The sequence below is a fragment of the Arachis stenosperma genome, chromosome 10 (genome assembly GCF_014773155.1).
Source record: "Arachis stenosperma cultivar V10309 chromosome 10, arast.V10309.gnm1.PFL2, whole genome shotgun sequence".
Classification (NCBI taxonomy): domain Eukaryota; kingdom Viridiplantae; phylum Streptophyta; class Magnoliopsida; order Fabales; family Fabaceae; genus Arachis; species Arachis stenosperma.
In genome coordinates, this window is record NC_080386.1 from 134,415,976 (window position 1) to 134,432,109 (window position 16,134).

Here is a 16,134-nt window from a genome sequence, read left to right on the forward strand (position 1 = left end):
TTTATTTGTAAAACTCCATCACTGCATTAATGGCAGTTGAATCATTGCAAGCAACCTTAAATCTGGAAAATTCCGACCTCTTGCATAATTTCTCATATTGTTTCTCGGTTCTTTCCTTTCCACCATGAACTAGAAACATACCGTAATCCATGTCCACAGCATAAATATCCTTCGATGTTGACTTGGGAATTTCTGGCACTAAAATCTCCAAAACTATAACCTTCCCATCTGCTGGCAAAGCTTCGTAGCACTTTCTCAAAAACTTGACACATTCTTCATCTCCCCAGTCATGACATACATGCTGATCAAATAATGACTTAATAAGTTGTTAGATTGATAAACAAATTTGAATGATTCTTTTGCATTGCAGCTATACAAACCTTGAGCAAAATGGCGTCTCCTTTTGGAACACTTTCAAACATGTCTCCCCCGATATGCTCTATCCCTTCGTGTAAATAAAATAATTAATAAATCAGTGAATATTATAATGTGGACAATAGACTAACCAAAATATTTGGTAAATAAAAAAAATTAACTAAAAATAGTCAAAACTTACTTTATTTATTTATTTATTTATTTTTTGTCTCTCTACCGTTACCGATTAACTAATTACCTGGATGAGGGGGTGCGTTTTTCACAACATGAGGCAAATCAAAATTAATTCCTTTAATTGATGGATATTGGAAGAGAATTTGTTTGAGGACTTGTCCATATCCACCTCCTACATCAACTAACGTTGATATTCCATCAAAGCCTCCTTTATATGCATCAAGGATTGATTTCACTCCTAAAGGCCCTGCTTGAGACATTGCTTCTCCGAAAAGGTTACCTAACTCTCTGTCTGTTTCCATATATTCAAATGCCATCTTTCCATACATTCTTTGGAAATGGTTGTGATTGTTAGCATCCAATATTGCATCTTTTGTATCTTTCCTATTTTGAAGAAAATAAAAATTATTTAATTATCCTCCTAATTACTGCTTTTGTTTGAGTAATTATCCAAATCAGTCTCCAAGATTTTAAAATTTATGTCTCCAAGAAAAATTAATACATAGATTAATCCTCAAGATTTTACTCCGACAGATAAATCAGTCCCCAGTTAATTTTCCGGCAGAGTAATTACCCAAATCAGTTCTCAAAGATTTTAAAAACGGACATTTTAGTCCCCAAGAAAAACTAATATATATACAAATCAATTCTCAACGTTTCTTTTTATTAGACATAATAGTCCTTCGTCCAAAAATAAAATAAAATAAAATAATTATTATTATTAATTGCACAATAATATTATACTATATTTTTTGTATTTTTTAGACAAAAATAATGATAAATTTATTCATTAAATTCTTATATAATAAAATTATTAGAGATTATTTTACAAAAAATTCAAGGTTAAAACAGTTGATATTTTTATATTTAATATAATCAAAAGATGTCTTATGTAAAAAAAATATATGTTTATATTAAAAAATATGTATTAAAAGAAAAGATTTTATATATATATAGTGACTTATTAATAATAATAATAATAATAATAATAATAATAAAATTATTAGAAATTATTTTACAAAAAATTTAAGGTTAAAATGATTTGATATTTTTGTATTTAATATAATAAAAAAATATACTATTTTAAAAAATATATTTGCATTAAAAAAATATGTATTTAACATAAATTTAAATTAAAATCTTTTCTTAATACAAATATATATATTTTTATATAGGGTATTTTTTATTATATTAAATACAAAAATATCAAATAGTTTTAACTTTAAATTTTTTGTAAAAAAATCTCTAATAATTTTATTATTATTATTATTATTATTATTATTATTATTATTATTATTATTATTATTATTATTATTATTATTATTGAGTGACTATATATATATATATATATATATAAGAATTTAATGAATAAATTTATCATTATTTTTGTCTAAAAAATATAGTACAATATTATTATGCAATTAATTAATAATAATAATTATTTTATTTTATTTTTGGACGGAGAACTATTATGTCTAATAGAGAAAAAGTTGGGGATTGATTTGTACATTAGTTTTTTTTTGGGACTAAAATGTCTATTTTTAAAATTTTTGGGGACTGATATGAGTAATTATTCTGCCGAAAAATGATCTGGGGACTGATTTGTCTGCCGGAGTAATATAAAATCTTAGGGATTGATCTGTGTATTAATTTTTCTTTAGAAATTCACCCAAACAAATCCAAACATCTTTTAAAAAGAGATGTAAATTGTAACTTCTCAAAAATAATATATTTTTTATTTTTTTAATACTTTTATTTTTACTATTAAAAAATTTACCAAAAATATTAAAAAAATATGAAAAAATTATTGATTTAATGGCACCCAATCAAGCACGTAGTCTCGTCAATAGCAATATTTTGAGTAGAAAAAAAAATGAGAAGCTAACTAGTATTAACTGTAAGACAAATGCAATAAAAAATGGTAATGATCTAATTAAAATGCTTAACATTGAATAAATAATTAATAATAGAATTTGAGAAACAGTTACCAAACATGACGATATCCTCGATAGATTAAAGTTGAGAGTGCAGCCAAGGAGTTTTCCGATTGATCATGACTAGGTCTAAAGTATTGTCCAACAGGGGAAACTGCATAAACCCTCTCAGTGTCACCGTCTTCATTAATGGTGCGAATGGAGCAAGAGAGAAGAGAATGAGCCACCAATGATGGCAGCATGCGTTCAAGTCTACTACCCATCTCACTGTGTTGCTTTGGAATCTTAGATGCAATCTCAGAAGCTGACATGCCTAACGAGCTCTCTGCCTTTGATATGATATCAAACAAGTTCATATCAACAGCAGCCTCCAAGACTGAAGAAAACACTTGAGCAAGTGCTACTGAAGAAGCTTTAGTCAAAGCATCATGGTCAACCTCCTTCTGGGAATTATTATTGCTGGAACTCATATTGCTATATAATATTGTTCATACCCTGGCCCAACGCTAAGGGTCCAGATCCAGCCAAAAGGCCCGATCCAATAGATTAGGCCTAGCAAAGCACCGACCTCCACTTAAGAAGTCGGTGTCAACCACGACTTAGTATGAAGAAGTCGGTTATAAGATTAGCTGGCAGATAAACACTCATTCAAATGAGTAACCGCCCCTAAAATCTCTCTAACCACTTCACAAAGCCATATCTTAACCTCCCTAAGATAATGGGACGGTTAATATCCTAAAGATACGGCACTACTCCAACGGTGGTTATTGGCTCACCACTATAAAGTACACTGACACACCTCAGGTATCTCTAAGTCCAATACTCTCTAGACCTGCTCACACTCTTGCTAACTTAGGCATCGGAGTGTCTTTGCAGGTACCACCCCCCAATCACTCACGCGCGCAAGTCGGACGGAGCCTCCCGAGTTGCAGATACATCCGGAGTTCTCCTTCTTCATACACTTGGGCCATCAAACGGCATCCATCTTATTAATCTCCGGTTACCCACCGTAACATTGGCGCCGTTGCCGGGGACCCGAGAGATCATCCATCGATGGCGGATAGATCCCACGAAGAAGTTCATGCGGAAACGGATTCCGAAGAAGAGAATCTGAACGCAGGTAACGACAATGTGGATTTAACCCTCCACCAAGAAGTTAATGATCAGCATAGAGAGGGCACCTCCGGGGTAAAAAACCCGAAGGCAAATCCCTCAGACGAGCGAGAATCAGGAAAGGGTGGACCATCCCACATAACTGAACTAATGGGGTTAGTCCACAGTCGCCTAGAACAATTGGAGCAAGAGCGGGAGAAGCAGAAGGAAACTGAAAGGTACCTCAAAGAGGAGATGGAACAGCGAAAAGAGTTAGAAAGAAAACTCTTACAGCTAGAATCTTCCCTCAAGGGTCATAACTCCCGCGACGACCAAGAAGATCAATTCCCGGGTGGAAAGGATCCTTTCAGCGAGGACATAATGAGGGCAAAAGTTCCGAGAAACTTTAAAAGCCCTGATATGGACCTCTATGATGGGACCACAGATCCAAAGCATCATCTAAGCAACTTCAAAAGTCGGATGTATCTAGCTGATGCCTCCGACGCTACGAGATGCAAAGCTTTCCCGACCACTTTATCGAAAGCGGCAATGAAGTGGTTCGATAGCCTCCCACCAAGATCAATCACCAGCTTTGAAGACCTCTCAAGGAAGTTTTTGATGAGGTTCTCAATTCAGAAAGATAAAGTAAAACATGCACCGAGCCTCCTGGGAATAAAACAGGAGGTCAGAGAGTCTTTGCGAGCCTATATGGAAAGGTTCAATAAGGCATGTTTGGAGTTCCAAGACCTGCCCACAGAGGCAGTCATAATGGGGTTAGTCAATGGGCTCAGAGAAGGTCCCTTCTCACAGTCCATATCTAAAAGGCACCCCGTTTCTCTAAGTGATGTACAAGAAAGGGCCGAAAAGTACATCAACATGGAGGAGAATGCGAAATTAAGAGACCTGAGTTGGCGACCTGGACCCCCTCCCTCATCTAAGGAGAGGGAAAGGGAAGTCAAGAAAAAGGAAGAACTCGGTCTCGAGAGGCCTAGAAAATATCACTCTTATACTCCTCTCAAAACTTCTATAGTGGATGTATACAGAGAGATCTGCCACACTGAAAGGCTGCCACCCCCTAGACCTATTAAAAACAAAAAAGGGGGAAGCCGCAGCGACTACTGCGAGTACCATAAAATATATGGTCACTCCACCAACGATTGTTACGACCTCAAAAATGTGATAGAAAATCTGGCTAGGGAAGGTCGGCTTGATAGATATCTCATGGAAAGGTCGAACACTCACGGGAAAAGAAAGCGAGATGATATGGATAGAAGAGATCCACCACCACAAACTCCAGAGAGACATATTCATATGATCTCGGGAGGATTTGCGGGAGGGGGCCTCACTAAATCCTCTCGCAAAAGACATCTCAAAAGAGTATATCAAGTCGAGGAAGAGACACCCGACTTCCCCACTATCTCATTCACAAAAGAAGATGGGCAAGGGATAATCCCCGGGCACGACGATCCCGTGGTGATAACTATGATCCTAGCCAATGCCCATCTCCACAGAACCCTAGTAGACCAAGGAAACTCGGCGGACATCCTTTTTAAGCCCGCCTTTGATAAGCTAGGGTTAGATGAAAAAGAGTTGAGAGCCTATCCCGATACCTTATATGGGTTAGGGGATACGCCAATAAAGCCACTGGGATTCTTGCCCCTTCACACCACTTTTGGAAGAGGGGAAAAATCAAGGACTCTGAGTATAGACTTTATAGTCATCGATGAAGGATTAGCCTATAATGCCTTAATTGGCAGGACTACCCTTAATCGCCTCGGAGCAGTGGTATCCACTCCCCACCTTTGCATGAAATTCCCGACTTCAGCGGGAATAGCAACGGTAAGAGGAGATCAAAAATTGGCGAGGAAGTGCTATAATGAAAGCCTAAATTTGAGAGGAAAGGGCAAAGAAGTCCACACCATAGAGCTAGGCGGCACAAGGACCAGAGAAGAACTGCGACCCCAACCGGGAGGAAAAACCAAGGAGATACAAGTCGGTGAGGAGGAAGGAAAAAACACCTACATAGGAGCCAACCTAGGGGAAACCCTGAAACAAAAGTTGGGTGAACTCCTAAGAGCTAATTCTGACCTCTTCGCATGGAAGGCTTCCGACATGCCCGGGATTGATCCCGAGCTCATGTCCCACAGACTCTCGGTTTACCCAGGATCCCGACCTGTACAGCAAAGAAGACGCAAGCTCGGCCCAGAACGAGCCCTAATAGTAGAAGAGCAAGTGCAGGCGCTCCTAGAAGCCGGCTTCATTAAAGAGGTCAAATACCCAACGTGGCTAGCCAATGTAGTGCTAGTCAAAAAACAAAATGGTAAATGGAGAATGTGCGTCGACTATACCGACTTGAATAAGGCATGTCCTAAGGACCCTTATCCCTTACCGAGTATTGATACCCTGGTGGACTCCAGCTCGGGGTACCAATACTTATCATTCATGGATGCCTACTCGGGATATAACCAAATCCCGATGTACGAGCCCGACCAAGAGAAAACATCTTTCATCACTCCGAGGGCAAACTATTGCTATGTGGTCATGCCATTCGGATTAAAGAATGCAGGAGCCACATACCAACGGTTGATGAATAAAGTGTTTTCCCCCCACTTAGGGAGCCTGATGGAGGTATACGTCGACGACATGCTAGTAAAGACCAAGGAAGAAGTCGACCTCTTAACCGACCTCTCACAAGTCTTTGACACCATAAGGTTGCATGGGATGAGACTAAATCCTGCAAAATGCGCCTTCGCGGTCGAAGCAGGAAAATTTCTAGGATTCATGCTAACACAGAGATGGATTGAGGCCAATCCCGATAAATGCAGAGCCATCCTGGAAATGAAAAGCCCGACTTGTTTGAGAGAGGTTCAACAGCTCAACGGCCGACTTGCAGCCCTTTCCAGATTTATGGCAGGATCAGCACTAAAATCCCTTCCACTATTTTCCTTATTAAGGAAGGGGTGCCAATTCGAATGGACTCCGGAATGCGAGGAGGCGTTCCAAGAGTTCAAAAAATTCTTAAGCCAACCTCCTATCTTAACCCGACCGATACCAGGGAAAGACCTCGTCCTATACCTCTCCGTAGCGAACAGGGCTGTCTCGTCAGCCCTGATAAGAGAAGATGAGGTCGGACAACACCCGGTCTACTTTATCAGTAAGGTCCTACAAGGCCCAGAACTAAGGTACCACAAGCTAGAAAAGTTTGCCTACTCCTTAGTGATAGCCTCACGAAGGTTACGACCTTACTTCCAGGCTCATACAATAAGAGTCCGCACAAACCAACCCATGAAGCAAATCCTCCAAAAGACGGATGTTGCAGGGAGAATGGTTCAATGGGCGATAGAACTCTCCGAGTTTGATCTGAGATATGAAACTCGGACAGCAATTAAAGCCCAATGCCTCGCCGACTTCGTTGCAGAATGTGCAGGAGAACAAGAGCAAAAGCCGACTACATGGGAACTCTACGTAGACGAATCCTCCAACAAGACAGGGAGCGGCGCAGGCATAATATTAGTAGATGAGAAAGGAACCCAGATAGAGGTTTCCTTAAAATTTGAATTCCCGGCTTCAAACAATCAGGCAGAATATGAAGCCTTGATTGCCGGGTTAAAGCTAGCAGAAGAAATTGGTGCTACAAAGATAATGATCTACAGCGACTCACAGGTGGTGACCTCCCAAATAAACGGGGAGTATCAGGCAAAGGACCTCAATATGAAGAGGTACTTGGAAAAAACCTTGGAGCACCTTGGGCGCTTTGCGGAAACCGAGGTCAAGCACATAACTCGGGATCTAAATAGTAGAGCGGATGCCCTCTCCAAGTTAGCAAGTACCAAACCAGGAGGGAACAACAGAAGCCTGATTCAAGAAACCCTCCAAGAGCCCTCAGTTGCAAAAACAGAAGATAAGCAGGAGGTACTTGAGATAGTCGGTTTAAACTTCGGATGGATGAATCCCTTAATCGAATACCTAAAATTCGACATCCTCCCTAAAGAGGAAAAAGAAGCTAAAAAGATCCGAAGGGAAGCACAGCATTATACTTTGGTGAGAAATGTCCTCTACCGAAGAGGGATATCAACACCATTGTTAAAATGCGTACCGACCTCAAGAACCACCGAGGTGTTGGAAGAAGTACATAGTGGGATCTGCGGAAACCATCTCGGAGCAAGGTCGCTCGCCAGGAAAATAATCCGAGCAGGATTCTATTGGCCGACCTTGCAAAAAGATGCCACAGACTTTGTGAAAAAGTGCCAACCATGTCAGATGCATGCGAATTTCCACGTAGCTCCACCGGAAGAGCTCATCAGTATCACTTCTCCCTGGCCCTTTGCAAAATGGGGGATGGATTTGTTAGGCCCTTTTCCCCAAGCACCAGGACAAGTCAAATACTTGATCGTGGGAATAGATTACTTCACAAAGTGGATAGAAGCAGAACCATTAGCCACTATCACCGCTCAAAGAAGTCGCAGGTTCCTCTACAAAAACATCATCACAAGATATGGAATACCTCATTCCATCACTACAGACAATGGAACCCAATTTACCGATGCCACCTTCAGAAATCTAGTAGCCAGTCTAAAAATCAAGCACCAGTTCACCTCGGTGCAACACCCACAAGCCAATGGGCAAGCCGAGACAGCTAACAAGGTCATACTGGCAGGATTAAAGAAAAGACTGCAGGAAGCAAAGGGAGCTTGGGCTGAAGAGCTCCCTCAAGTGTTATGGGCTTATAGGACAACACCCCAATCTGCCACGGGAGAAACACCTTTCCGACTAGTCTACGGCGTGGAAGCCATGATTCCAATAGAAATCAATGAGCAAAGCCCAAGGGTAATTCTCCATGACAAGGTCGGAAATATACAGGGACACAAAGAGGAGCTCGACTTGCTCCCCGAAGTCTGAGAAAATGCCCAGATAAGAGAAGCTGCGCTAAAGCAAAGAATGACTACAAGGTACAACAAGAAAGTCATTCGAAGAACATTTGCTACAGATGACTTGGTCCTAATCAGAAATGACATTGGAGTCAACAAATTAGGAGAAGGAAAGCTCGCCGCAAACTGGAAGGGACCATACAAAATCAAAGAAGTATTAGGGAAAGGTTATTATAAAATAACCGACCTAAGCGGAACTGAGCTACCAAGGTCGTGGCATGCTTGTAATATGAAAAGGTACTACAGTTAAAAGCGAACTCTACTCCCTGATGTACTCTTTTCCCAACTTCACGATTTTTTCCCAAAAAAGGGTTTTTTCTGGAGAAGGGTTTTTAACGAGGCATCATAGTAGAGGCTAAGGGAAAATAAGGCTATTAAAGACCCTTAGTAGCAAGAAGGTACCTTCCTAATTAATAAAGATCTTTTTTCATTTGCAATGTCTCTTATATAATATCCTATTTTTTCTAAGTTTTCCTACGAAACGCGCCGACTTAAGCTCGACAAAACGTAAAAATCCCATGAACCGACCTAGATGGTCGTCAGGATAAAACGACGAGGTACAAGTCGGTGTAAAGAGGTTGTATAAGTTGATCGTAAAAAACTCGGGAACAGTCCGGCTCTTAAGTCAAAACACGAACCCGGGTAAAACAAACTCGAAAATACTCCGAGTCGATGAAAAACGCATCACAAAAACAATCTAAGTCATAAAAACTCGCCAAGGCAAAGTTGAGTATAAAGGATAACAAAAAGAGATTAGAAAACCTGAGAAGAGTTTAAAGGCTGCATAAAAGCCCTTAAACGAAAACGATACAAGCCAACAAAAAGGTTTTCGGAAAGAGATCAAAAGGATTTTTGAAATATCGAAAGCATACACGCACAAGGTAACTAAAAACCCTTATCCAAAAAAGGGTATTTATTCTCGCACCCTTATTTAAAAGGGCATTCGCCAGAAACGATTTTGTTTACGGCCTTAAAAGGCCAAAGGAAAATTGTTCAAACATCATCAAACAACACATAAACAAGTTTAAAAAAGGGGGGAGCTCACAGGCCGAGCCCCACATAGCCACAAAAATAAAGTTATCTTTTCAAAGGAGTAGAGGAATCATCGCCGCCAGACTCAGGAGGGGCGCCGCCAGGACCAGTCGGAGGAACGGAGGAAGGACTCGGAGCATCTTTAGAATGAGGAGGAGACTCAATAATCCTCTGCCCCCGAGTCTTCAGATCCGACTCAGAAACAACCTCGGGGACAGGAGGATCAACGATGACACCATCAATAACTACTTTATCAGGATGTAAAGGAGAAAGGTCCAAGTCGGGAGCAATAACTCTGACTTGTTCCAGGAATATTCTCCAAGACTCCTCGGCCCCATCAGCAATGGAGTCCTCCAACTCGGCGTATGCGTTCCGAGAATTCAGCAAGTCCTTCCTCACAGCCACAATATCTTGAAATAAACTATGATAGCTGTCTTGTGCTGTTTTCCTCAAATTCGCCTCCAAAGTACATTGAGCCCGCAGCTTACCCACCTCCTCCCTAAGGTGATCCCTCTCCTTCCTCAACTTATCTCTCTCCTCTTTCAACTCTTTCTCATGTTTTTCAAAAAGAAGAAGCCTCCCCTCTAACTCCTCAACCTTTGAGGTTGCCCCCAAGGAGCTGAGGGGAGTCTTCTCAAAAATGTCCAAAAGTTTGCCACAAACACCCGCTGTCCTAAAACTCTCCTCGGCCATGGTGGTAAGGTGGTTTCGAACAGAAACATCATCCATACTTATAAAAGGATAGATGTTCTTTCGGACGAATGCAAGAGCATCCGCCTTAACCCCACCATCAAAAGAAGAAGAGCCAGACTCTGAAGTCTTGCGCTTCTTCTTCTCTGGCTCGGAGAGAATTTGGGCAGAAGGAGGTGGTCGAGACAAACTTGAGGAAGAAATGACAATGGGTTGAGAGGGAGTGCCCACATTCTTAGGAGGAGGAGGAGGAGGAGGAGAGATTACTGCCCTGGCACCCCCGGACCTAGCCCGGGACTTCGCTTTAGCCTCCTGGACCCTTTGGTAAGCCTCCTGAGCATTCTTCTTTGCCATATCTACAAGAAAAACAACCAACAGTTATAAGTCGGCAACATTCAAGTCGGTAGAAACAACTCGGAAATCAGGAATGCATGCACTACCTAATTGAGATTGAACAAAAGTCGGCGTTTCCTGGAGGATTTTTCTGGTATCCAAGTATGGGGCCCTCCCCCACGCTTCTCGGAAAAACCCCACAATGGCCGCCTCCACCTCGTCCAGGTCATCTGGACCATACTTTTCACAAGGGGAGGCCGCCAACCAATAAAGGGGAAACCGAGGGGAAGAGTGCTCATCAAGGAAGAAGGGGTGGTGACCCTCTACAGCTTGTACTTTGAAAAAATAGTTTTTGAAGTCATGAAAAGATTCGTCAAAAAGGGTGAAAATCCTCCGACCTTGTATGGCTCGGAAGGATACCCACTGCTGTTTGTTGTTTAACCCACTAAAGGGCTTAGTCATATGAAAGAGAAAGAAGAAAATCCTCAAAGAGGTCGGAAAGTCCAGAGCGTGGCTAACAAACTGATAGATCTTCAAAAAACCCCAAGAATTTGGGTGAAGTTGAGTAGGGGCAACTCTACAGTGGTGCAAAACAGATATCTCGAAATCAGAGAAAGGAAGAAAAACACCCAAACGGGTGATCATACATTCATACATGAAGAAAAAATGAGGGGCCGCCTCATTAACTCTCCCAAAACAGACCCGGTCTTCAGGACCCGGGATTATCAGTTCATATTTTGGCTCGTCCTCCTCCGAAGTACAGAGCCGGTGATGAGTACGAAGATGAGTGATAAACTCAGCGTCGACCAGGGGTTCCTCCCCAAGGACAGTGTCATCAACCCACAAAGAAAGAACATCTACGGAAGCCATTTTTTATATAAAGAAAAGTGGCAGAAACCTACAAAAGAAAAAAAAGAAAAAGAAAAAAATCAAAAAACACGGCCCCTAAAGAGGAGAGATACGAAGCTAGAATCTACAGGCCAACCTATCCACTCACAAAACAAAACATGCAAACATAAGGCATGACATGGAAGAAATAAAACTAACCTTTATCCAAGAAATGAAGGTTGGAGAGAGCGGAAATCTTCAAGCACAAGAATATAGCACGAGCAAGGAATAAGAAGTTTGAAAGATTGCAGAAACGGAAAAACGAAAGAGAGGGAAAGTATTTATAAATAGGCTAAGGGGCATAACGGTAAAAACGAGGCAGTCATTAATGAGACTGCACCGTTACCAAAGCCCTCAATCCCTAAACGCTCCCTCAACGGACACGACGCTTGAATTGACGTAACTGTCAGAAACAAAAGGTCGCAAAAATCACGTCGGTTTCAAAACCCGTGAAAGTCGGCTACGAACCCGAGTTGAATACTTGAACCCAAGCCTTAAAAGGATCTTGAGCTCAAGTAGGGGCACTGTTCATACCCTGGCCCAACGCTAAGGGCCCAGATCCAGCCAAAAGGCCCGATCCAATAGATTAGGCCTAGCAAAGCACCGACCTCCACTTAAGAAGTCGGTGTCAACCACGACTTAGTATGAAGAAGTCGGTTATAAGATTAGCTGGCAGATAAACACTCATTCAAATGAGTAACCGCCCCTAAAATCTCTCTAACCACTTCACAAAGCCATATCTTAACCTCCCTAAGATAATGGGACGGTTAATATCCTAAAGATACGGCACTACTCCAACGGTGGTTATTGGCTCACCACTATAAAGTACACTGACACACCTCAGGTATCTCTAAGTCCAATACTCTCTAGACCTGCTCACACTCTTGCTAACTTAGGCATCGGAGTGTCTTTGCAGGCACCACCCCCCATTCACTCACGCGCGCAAGTCGGACGGAGCCTCCCGAGTTGCAGATACATCCGGAGTTCTCCTCCTTCATACACTTGGGCCATCAAACGTCATCCATCTTATTAATCTCCGGTTACCCACCGTAACAAATATATATACTGATTTATACTTTTATAGCCTCTCTTTCTATGATCTTGCTTAATTCACAAACGCTCACTTTATACATAAGCATATTACCAAACTAGCCTACAAGCTAGAAATATTTAAACAAACTTTTCTACATATTTTTTCCTCACTTAGCTTGTTATCAGTTATATTAGTAATTAAAAAATTTGTTTACAAAAATAAAATTTTAATCTTTTGTGAATTTATTTTTTTGTTAAACTAAAAGGTTTAAAAAAATTAAATAATAATAATAACTAAAGAAAATAAATCCTTAAAATACAATTAATGTTAAAAAGTCAACTTGACTTGTGTGTATTTATGATGATAATAGTGATAAAGAAGATTTAGATTTTATAAGAATTTAGTTAACATGTATCTTGAAAATATATAATAAAATACAAAACAAATATATTAAAAATTTAAATTTTTGTATTTTTAATAAAAAAATTTTAATTTATTATCCTAACATATACTTTTAAAACATCAATTAACTAATGATTATTGGTGGTTGTTATGCATTGGACATGGTGGGAATTTTTCGCTTATTTAATTAAAATACTATATATATATTTAATGTATAAATATATATGATTTAATTCATTTTTAATATATATTTTATATTTAACATGAATTTTATATTAATAACTGATTTTAGTAATTAATTTTAATATATATCTTATTTAATTAATTTTTATACATAAGTTAATATACAAAATTTGAGGCATGTCACACGTTATATTTTAAAATACATACAGTTGAAAGTTGAAGCATTCATTTATCCTTGTTAATTATAATTAGGTGCAAATGCAATGCGTGTAACACCCTACCACACAGGGCCTTACGCTTAAGTCGTAAAGCAGAGGTGGCAAGGTATTACGACCTCTAAAAGAAAATGATATCTACATAGATGTAGTTGGGTGAAATCATATCTAGGAGCCTTGAAGAACAAGCTAAACAAATTAATAAACAGAAAATCGTGACACACTCGCATGGATATTCGTAAAACAGACAGGTAAAAGCGAAAGATAACTGAACACATATATATACATATCAGAGTTCCAAAACTCAGATAGCAAGCTCCAGACTCGACCTGTGAAGCTAAGGCCGACCAGAGTACATAATTATGTATATATACAACCCAAAATAAAACTCAAACCACAAAATAAACCCCTGTATCTCCAAGTCGACCTCTAGGAGGGACAAAACACAAAATATACATGCAGAGATTCTATAAACATATATACATAGCCTAAAACAAAATATGACAGTCCAAAAGACAGTTCTTCGCTCGTAAGGAGGATACCCAAACGCTCAACGAGGTGTCTCTCGACCTGCATCTGAAAAACAATAACATAGTATGGGATGAGAACCGGAGGTTCTCAGTATGGTAAAGGTGCCCGCATAGTTAATATAAAAGGTCTCAGGAAAGCCAGAGGCATTCCTAGAACTTCGACACTCAGATTTCAGCTTAAGAATTCAACTAAACCAGAAATTGGGTAAGTTGTCTAAGGTATTATAATTCTGAATCTAACTTTAACCTAATAATCCACGTTCTGTCTCCTCTAATCCTCCGAATCATTGGCGGAACAATCCTCTCTCCTTACACCTTCGCCAAGAAGGATTTCTCAGAAAACATACACATATAGTTCAAGCAAGAAAAACACAGGTAGAGAAGCATTTACAGCAAGTAGAACAAGTAGCGGATAAGCAGAATTAAACAGTTAAGCAAACCAAAACAATGCACACTCAAGCAAACAAACAAATGCATATGATGTATGCCTGTCCTATGGCTGATGAGTCTCATCTGTCGGTTATACAGCCAACCCGACAAGTCCTGGTAGTTAACCATTGGACAGTCCCTCTGTGCGCGCATCCCCAAGCTCAATAATATTCCATGGAGTCAAACCCCAAGCTCAAATATAATATTCCATGGAGTCACACTCCAAGCTCAATAATATTCCATGGAGTTACACTCCAAGCTCAATAATATAGTATTCCATGGAGTTAAACTCCAAGCTCAATAATATTCAATATTCATATTTATATGCATGCCCATGGGGGAATCCGGGGAGTTAAAGTGCCCGGTCACATCTTGCGACAGAGGGTCAACAAATAGTCTCAAATACACAAGCCACATAATAATCTCTTTCTTTTTAAAAATACCACCTCAAATCAAATTCCAATTCTTAAAGAAATTTTGGCATTATCTCCTCTAAGACTTAAATTTCTGCCACCCTTCAAGGGTCCCAACTATCAAACCAAACACCTCTCAGTCACTCAAATCATTTCCAGTAACAAATTATTTCATAATCAAACAAATACCAATATTAAATCTTTTTCCAAACCGACCAACTTCAACAGCAAATTATTGACAACAGCTAAACCTCACATTTTATACCATATACACAAACCATCAATTATTCACTCAGTTCATTCCTATCTTAAGGTCTTCTAGCCTAAGTTTTCACGTGACATTAAATATTAACTACGAGAAACCAAAACCATACCTTCGTACGGAATCAAAATATTCAAAACTCCGGAGAAGCTATCTGACTGAGCTATCGAAGAAGAAAATGTCCAGTATCGTCTATGTCTCCTAAAACGGATTAGATTTTTTATTGGAGTTACGAATTTCAAGAAATTGAAGCCGGAAGTTCCGAAGGATTTACGTTCTCTTCGGTCTTCTCTCTCCGTGTTCTTTCTTTTTTTTTTTCTCGCATACGTTAATGATATATATATGATTAATACAAATACGCCGCCTTAGCTTTATTTATATTTTATATACACTTTATGAAAGGAAATTATAATAATAGGTTATACTTATATAGAAGGAAGCTAAGAACGAATTATAATAATATAATATTATATTACAAAACTTATATCTATGAAAGTGACCGAGTACTCTTTCTTTATATATATTAACGTAACTTATAATGTTACAATATCTAATTGTGTAACTTATAATATTATAAAGTTTCCTTAGTAGAACTAGCAATGAATAACGCTAGCTATAATTATAATAATAATAATAATAATAATAATAATAATAATAATAATAATAATAATAATTTATATATAAAGTTAATAATATATGCGTTATTAATCTAAATGACATTAGTAACTTAAGAGTGAAAGATATTTAGTGAAACATTAACAAAGCTAAGTTCGATAATAATATTATTAACTAAACTCTATTTTTAAATTAAAATATCAATTACTCAAATTAAAATATAGATATAAGTTTTATTTCTTATAAATAACTAAAATTATAGTTTTAATTATGTAAAATATTTCATCATAAAATATTTATATATATAAGAATATGAATTTGATTGAATTCAAATAGTTATAAAATTAGTTCAATTACTGATGATAAAATAATTTCTAAAGGTAAAAAAAAAAAACTCCAATTTATGAAATAAATTATAACTTATTTATATTTATATTTTTAAAACTGAAGGTCGCTACAATGCGTATATTCGTGGTTGCCCATATTATTTACGGGGTAATGCTACATGCACACTAAAATTAGTTATCAAAATCAGTTATCAATATAAAATATATATTAAAATATAAATACATACTAAAAATAAATTAAATTACATATATATTTATA

General features: G+C 38.6%; 1 protein-coding gene across 1 annotated transcript; it reads right to left on the bottom strand.

Moving 5' to 3' along the window:
* Nucleotide 1: 1 nt before the first annotated feature.
* On the bottom strand, nucleotides 2-2,953 carry LOC130957859 (isoliquiritigenin 2'-O-methyltransferase-like). The gene is made up of 4 exons (XM_057884704.1): nucleotides 2,538-2,953; nucleotides 614-933; nucleotides 381-445; nucleotides 2-301 (listed from the first exon to the last, which is right to left on the bottom strand). The coding sequence occupies exons 1-4, from the start codon at nucleotides 2,951-2,953 to the stop codon at nucleotides 2-4; spliced, it is 1,101 nt and encodes a 366-aa protein (XP_057740687.1).
* Between the last annotated feature and the right edge of the window lie 13,181 nt (nucleotides 2,954-16,134).

Coding starts and splice junctions, on each gene's coding strand:
- LOC130957859 (XM_057884704.1), bottom strand. CDS start 2,953: ATGAGTTCCAGCAATAATAATTCCCAGAAGGAGGTTGACCATGATGCT. Junction 446..613: donor AAACGCACCCCCTCATCCAG/GTAATTAGTTAA, acceptor ATTTACACGAAG/GGATAGAGCATATCGGGGGA. Junction 302..380: donor GAGACGCCATTTTGCTCAAG/GTTTGTATAGCT, acceptor TTATTTGATCAG/CATGTATGTCATGACTGGGG.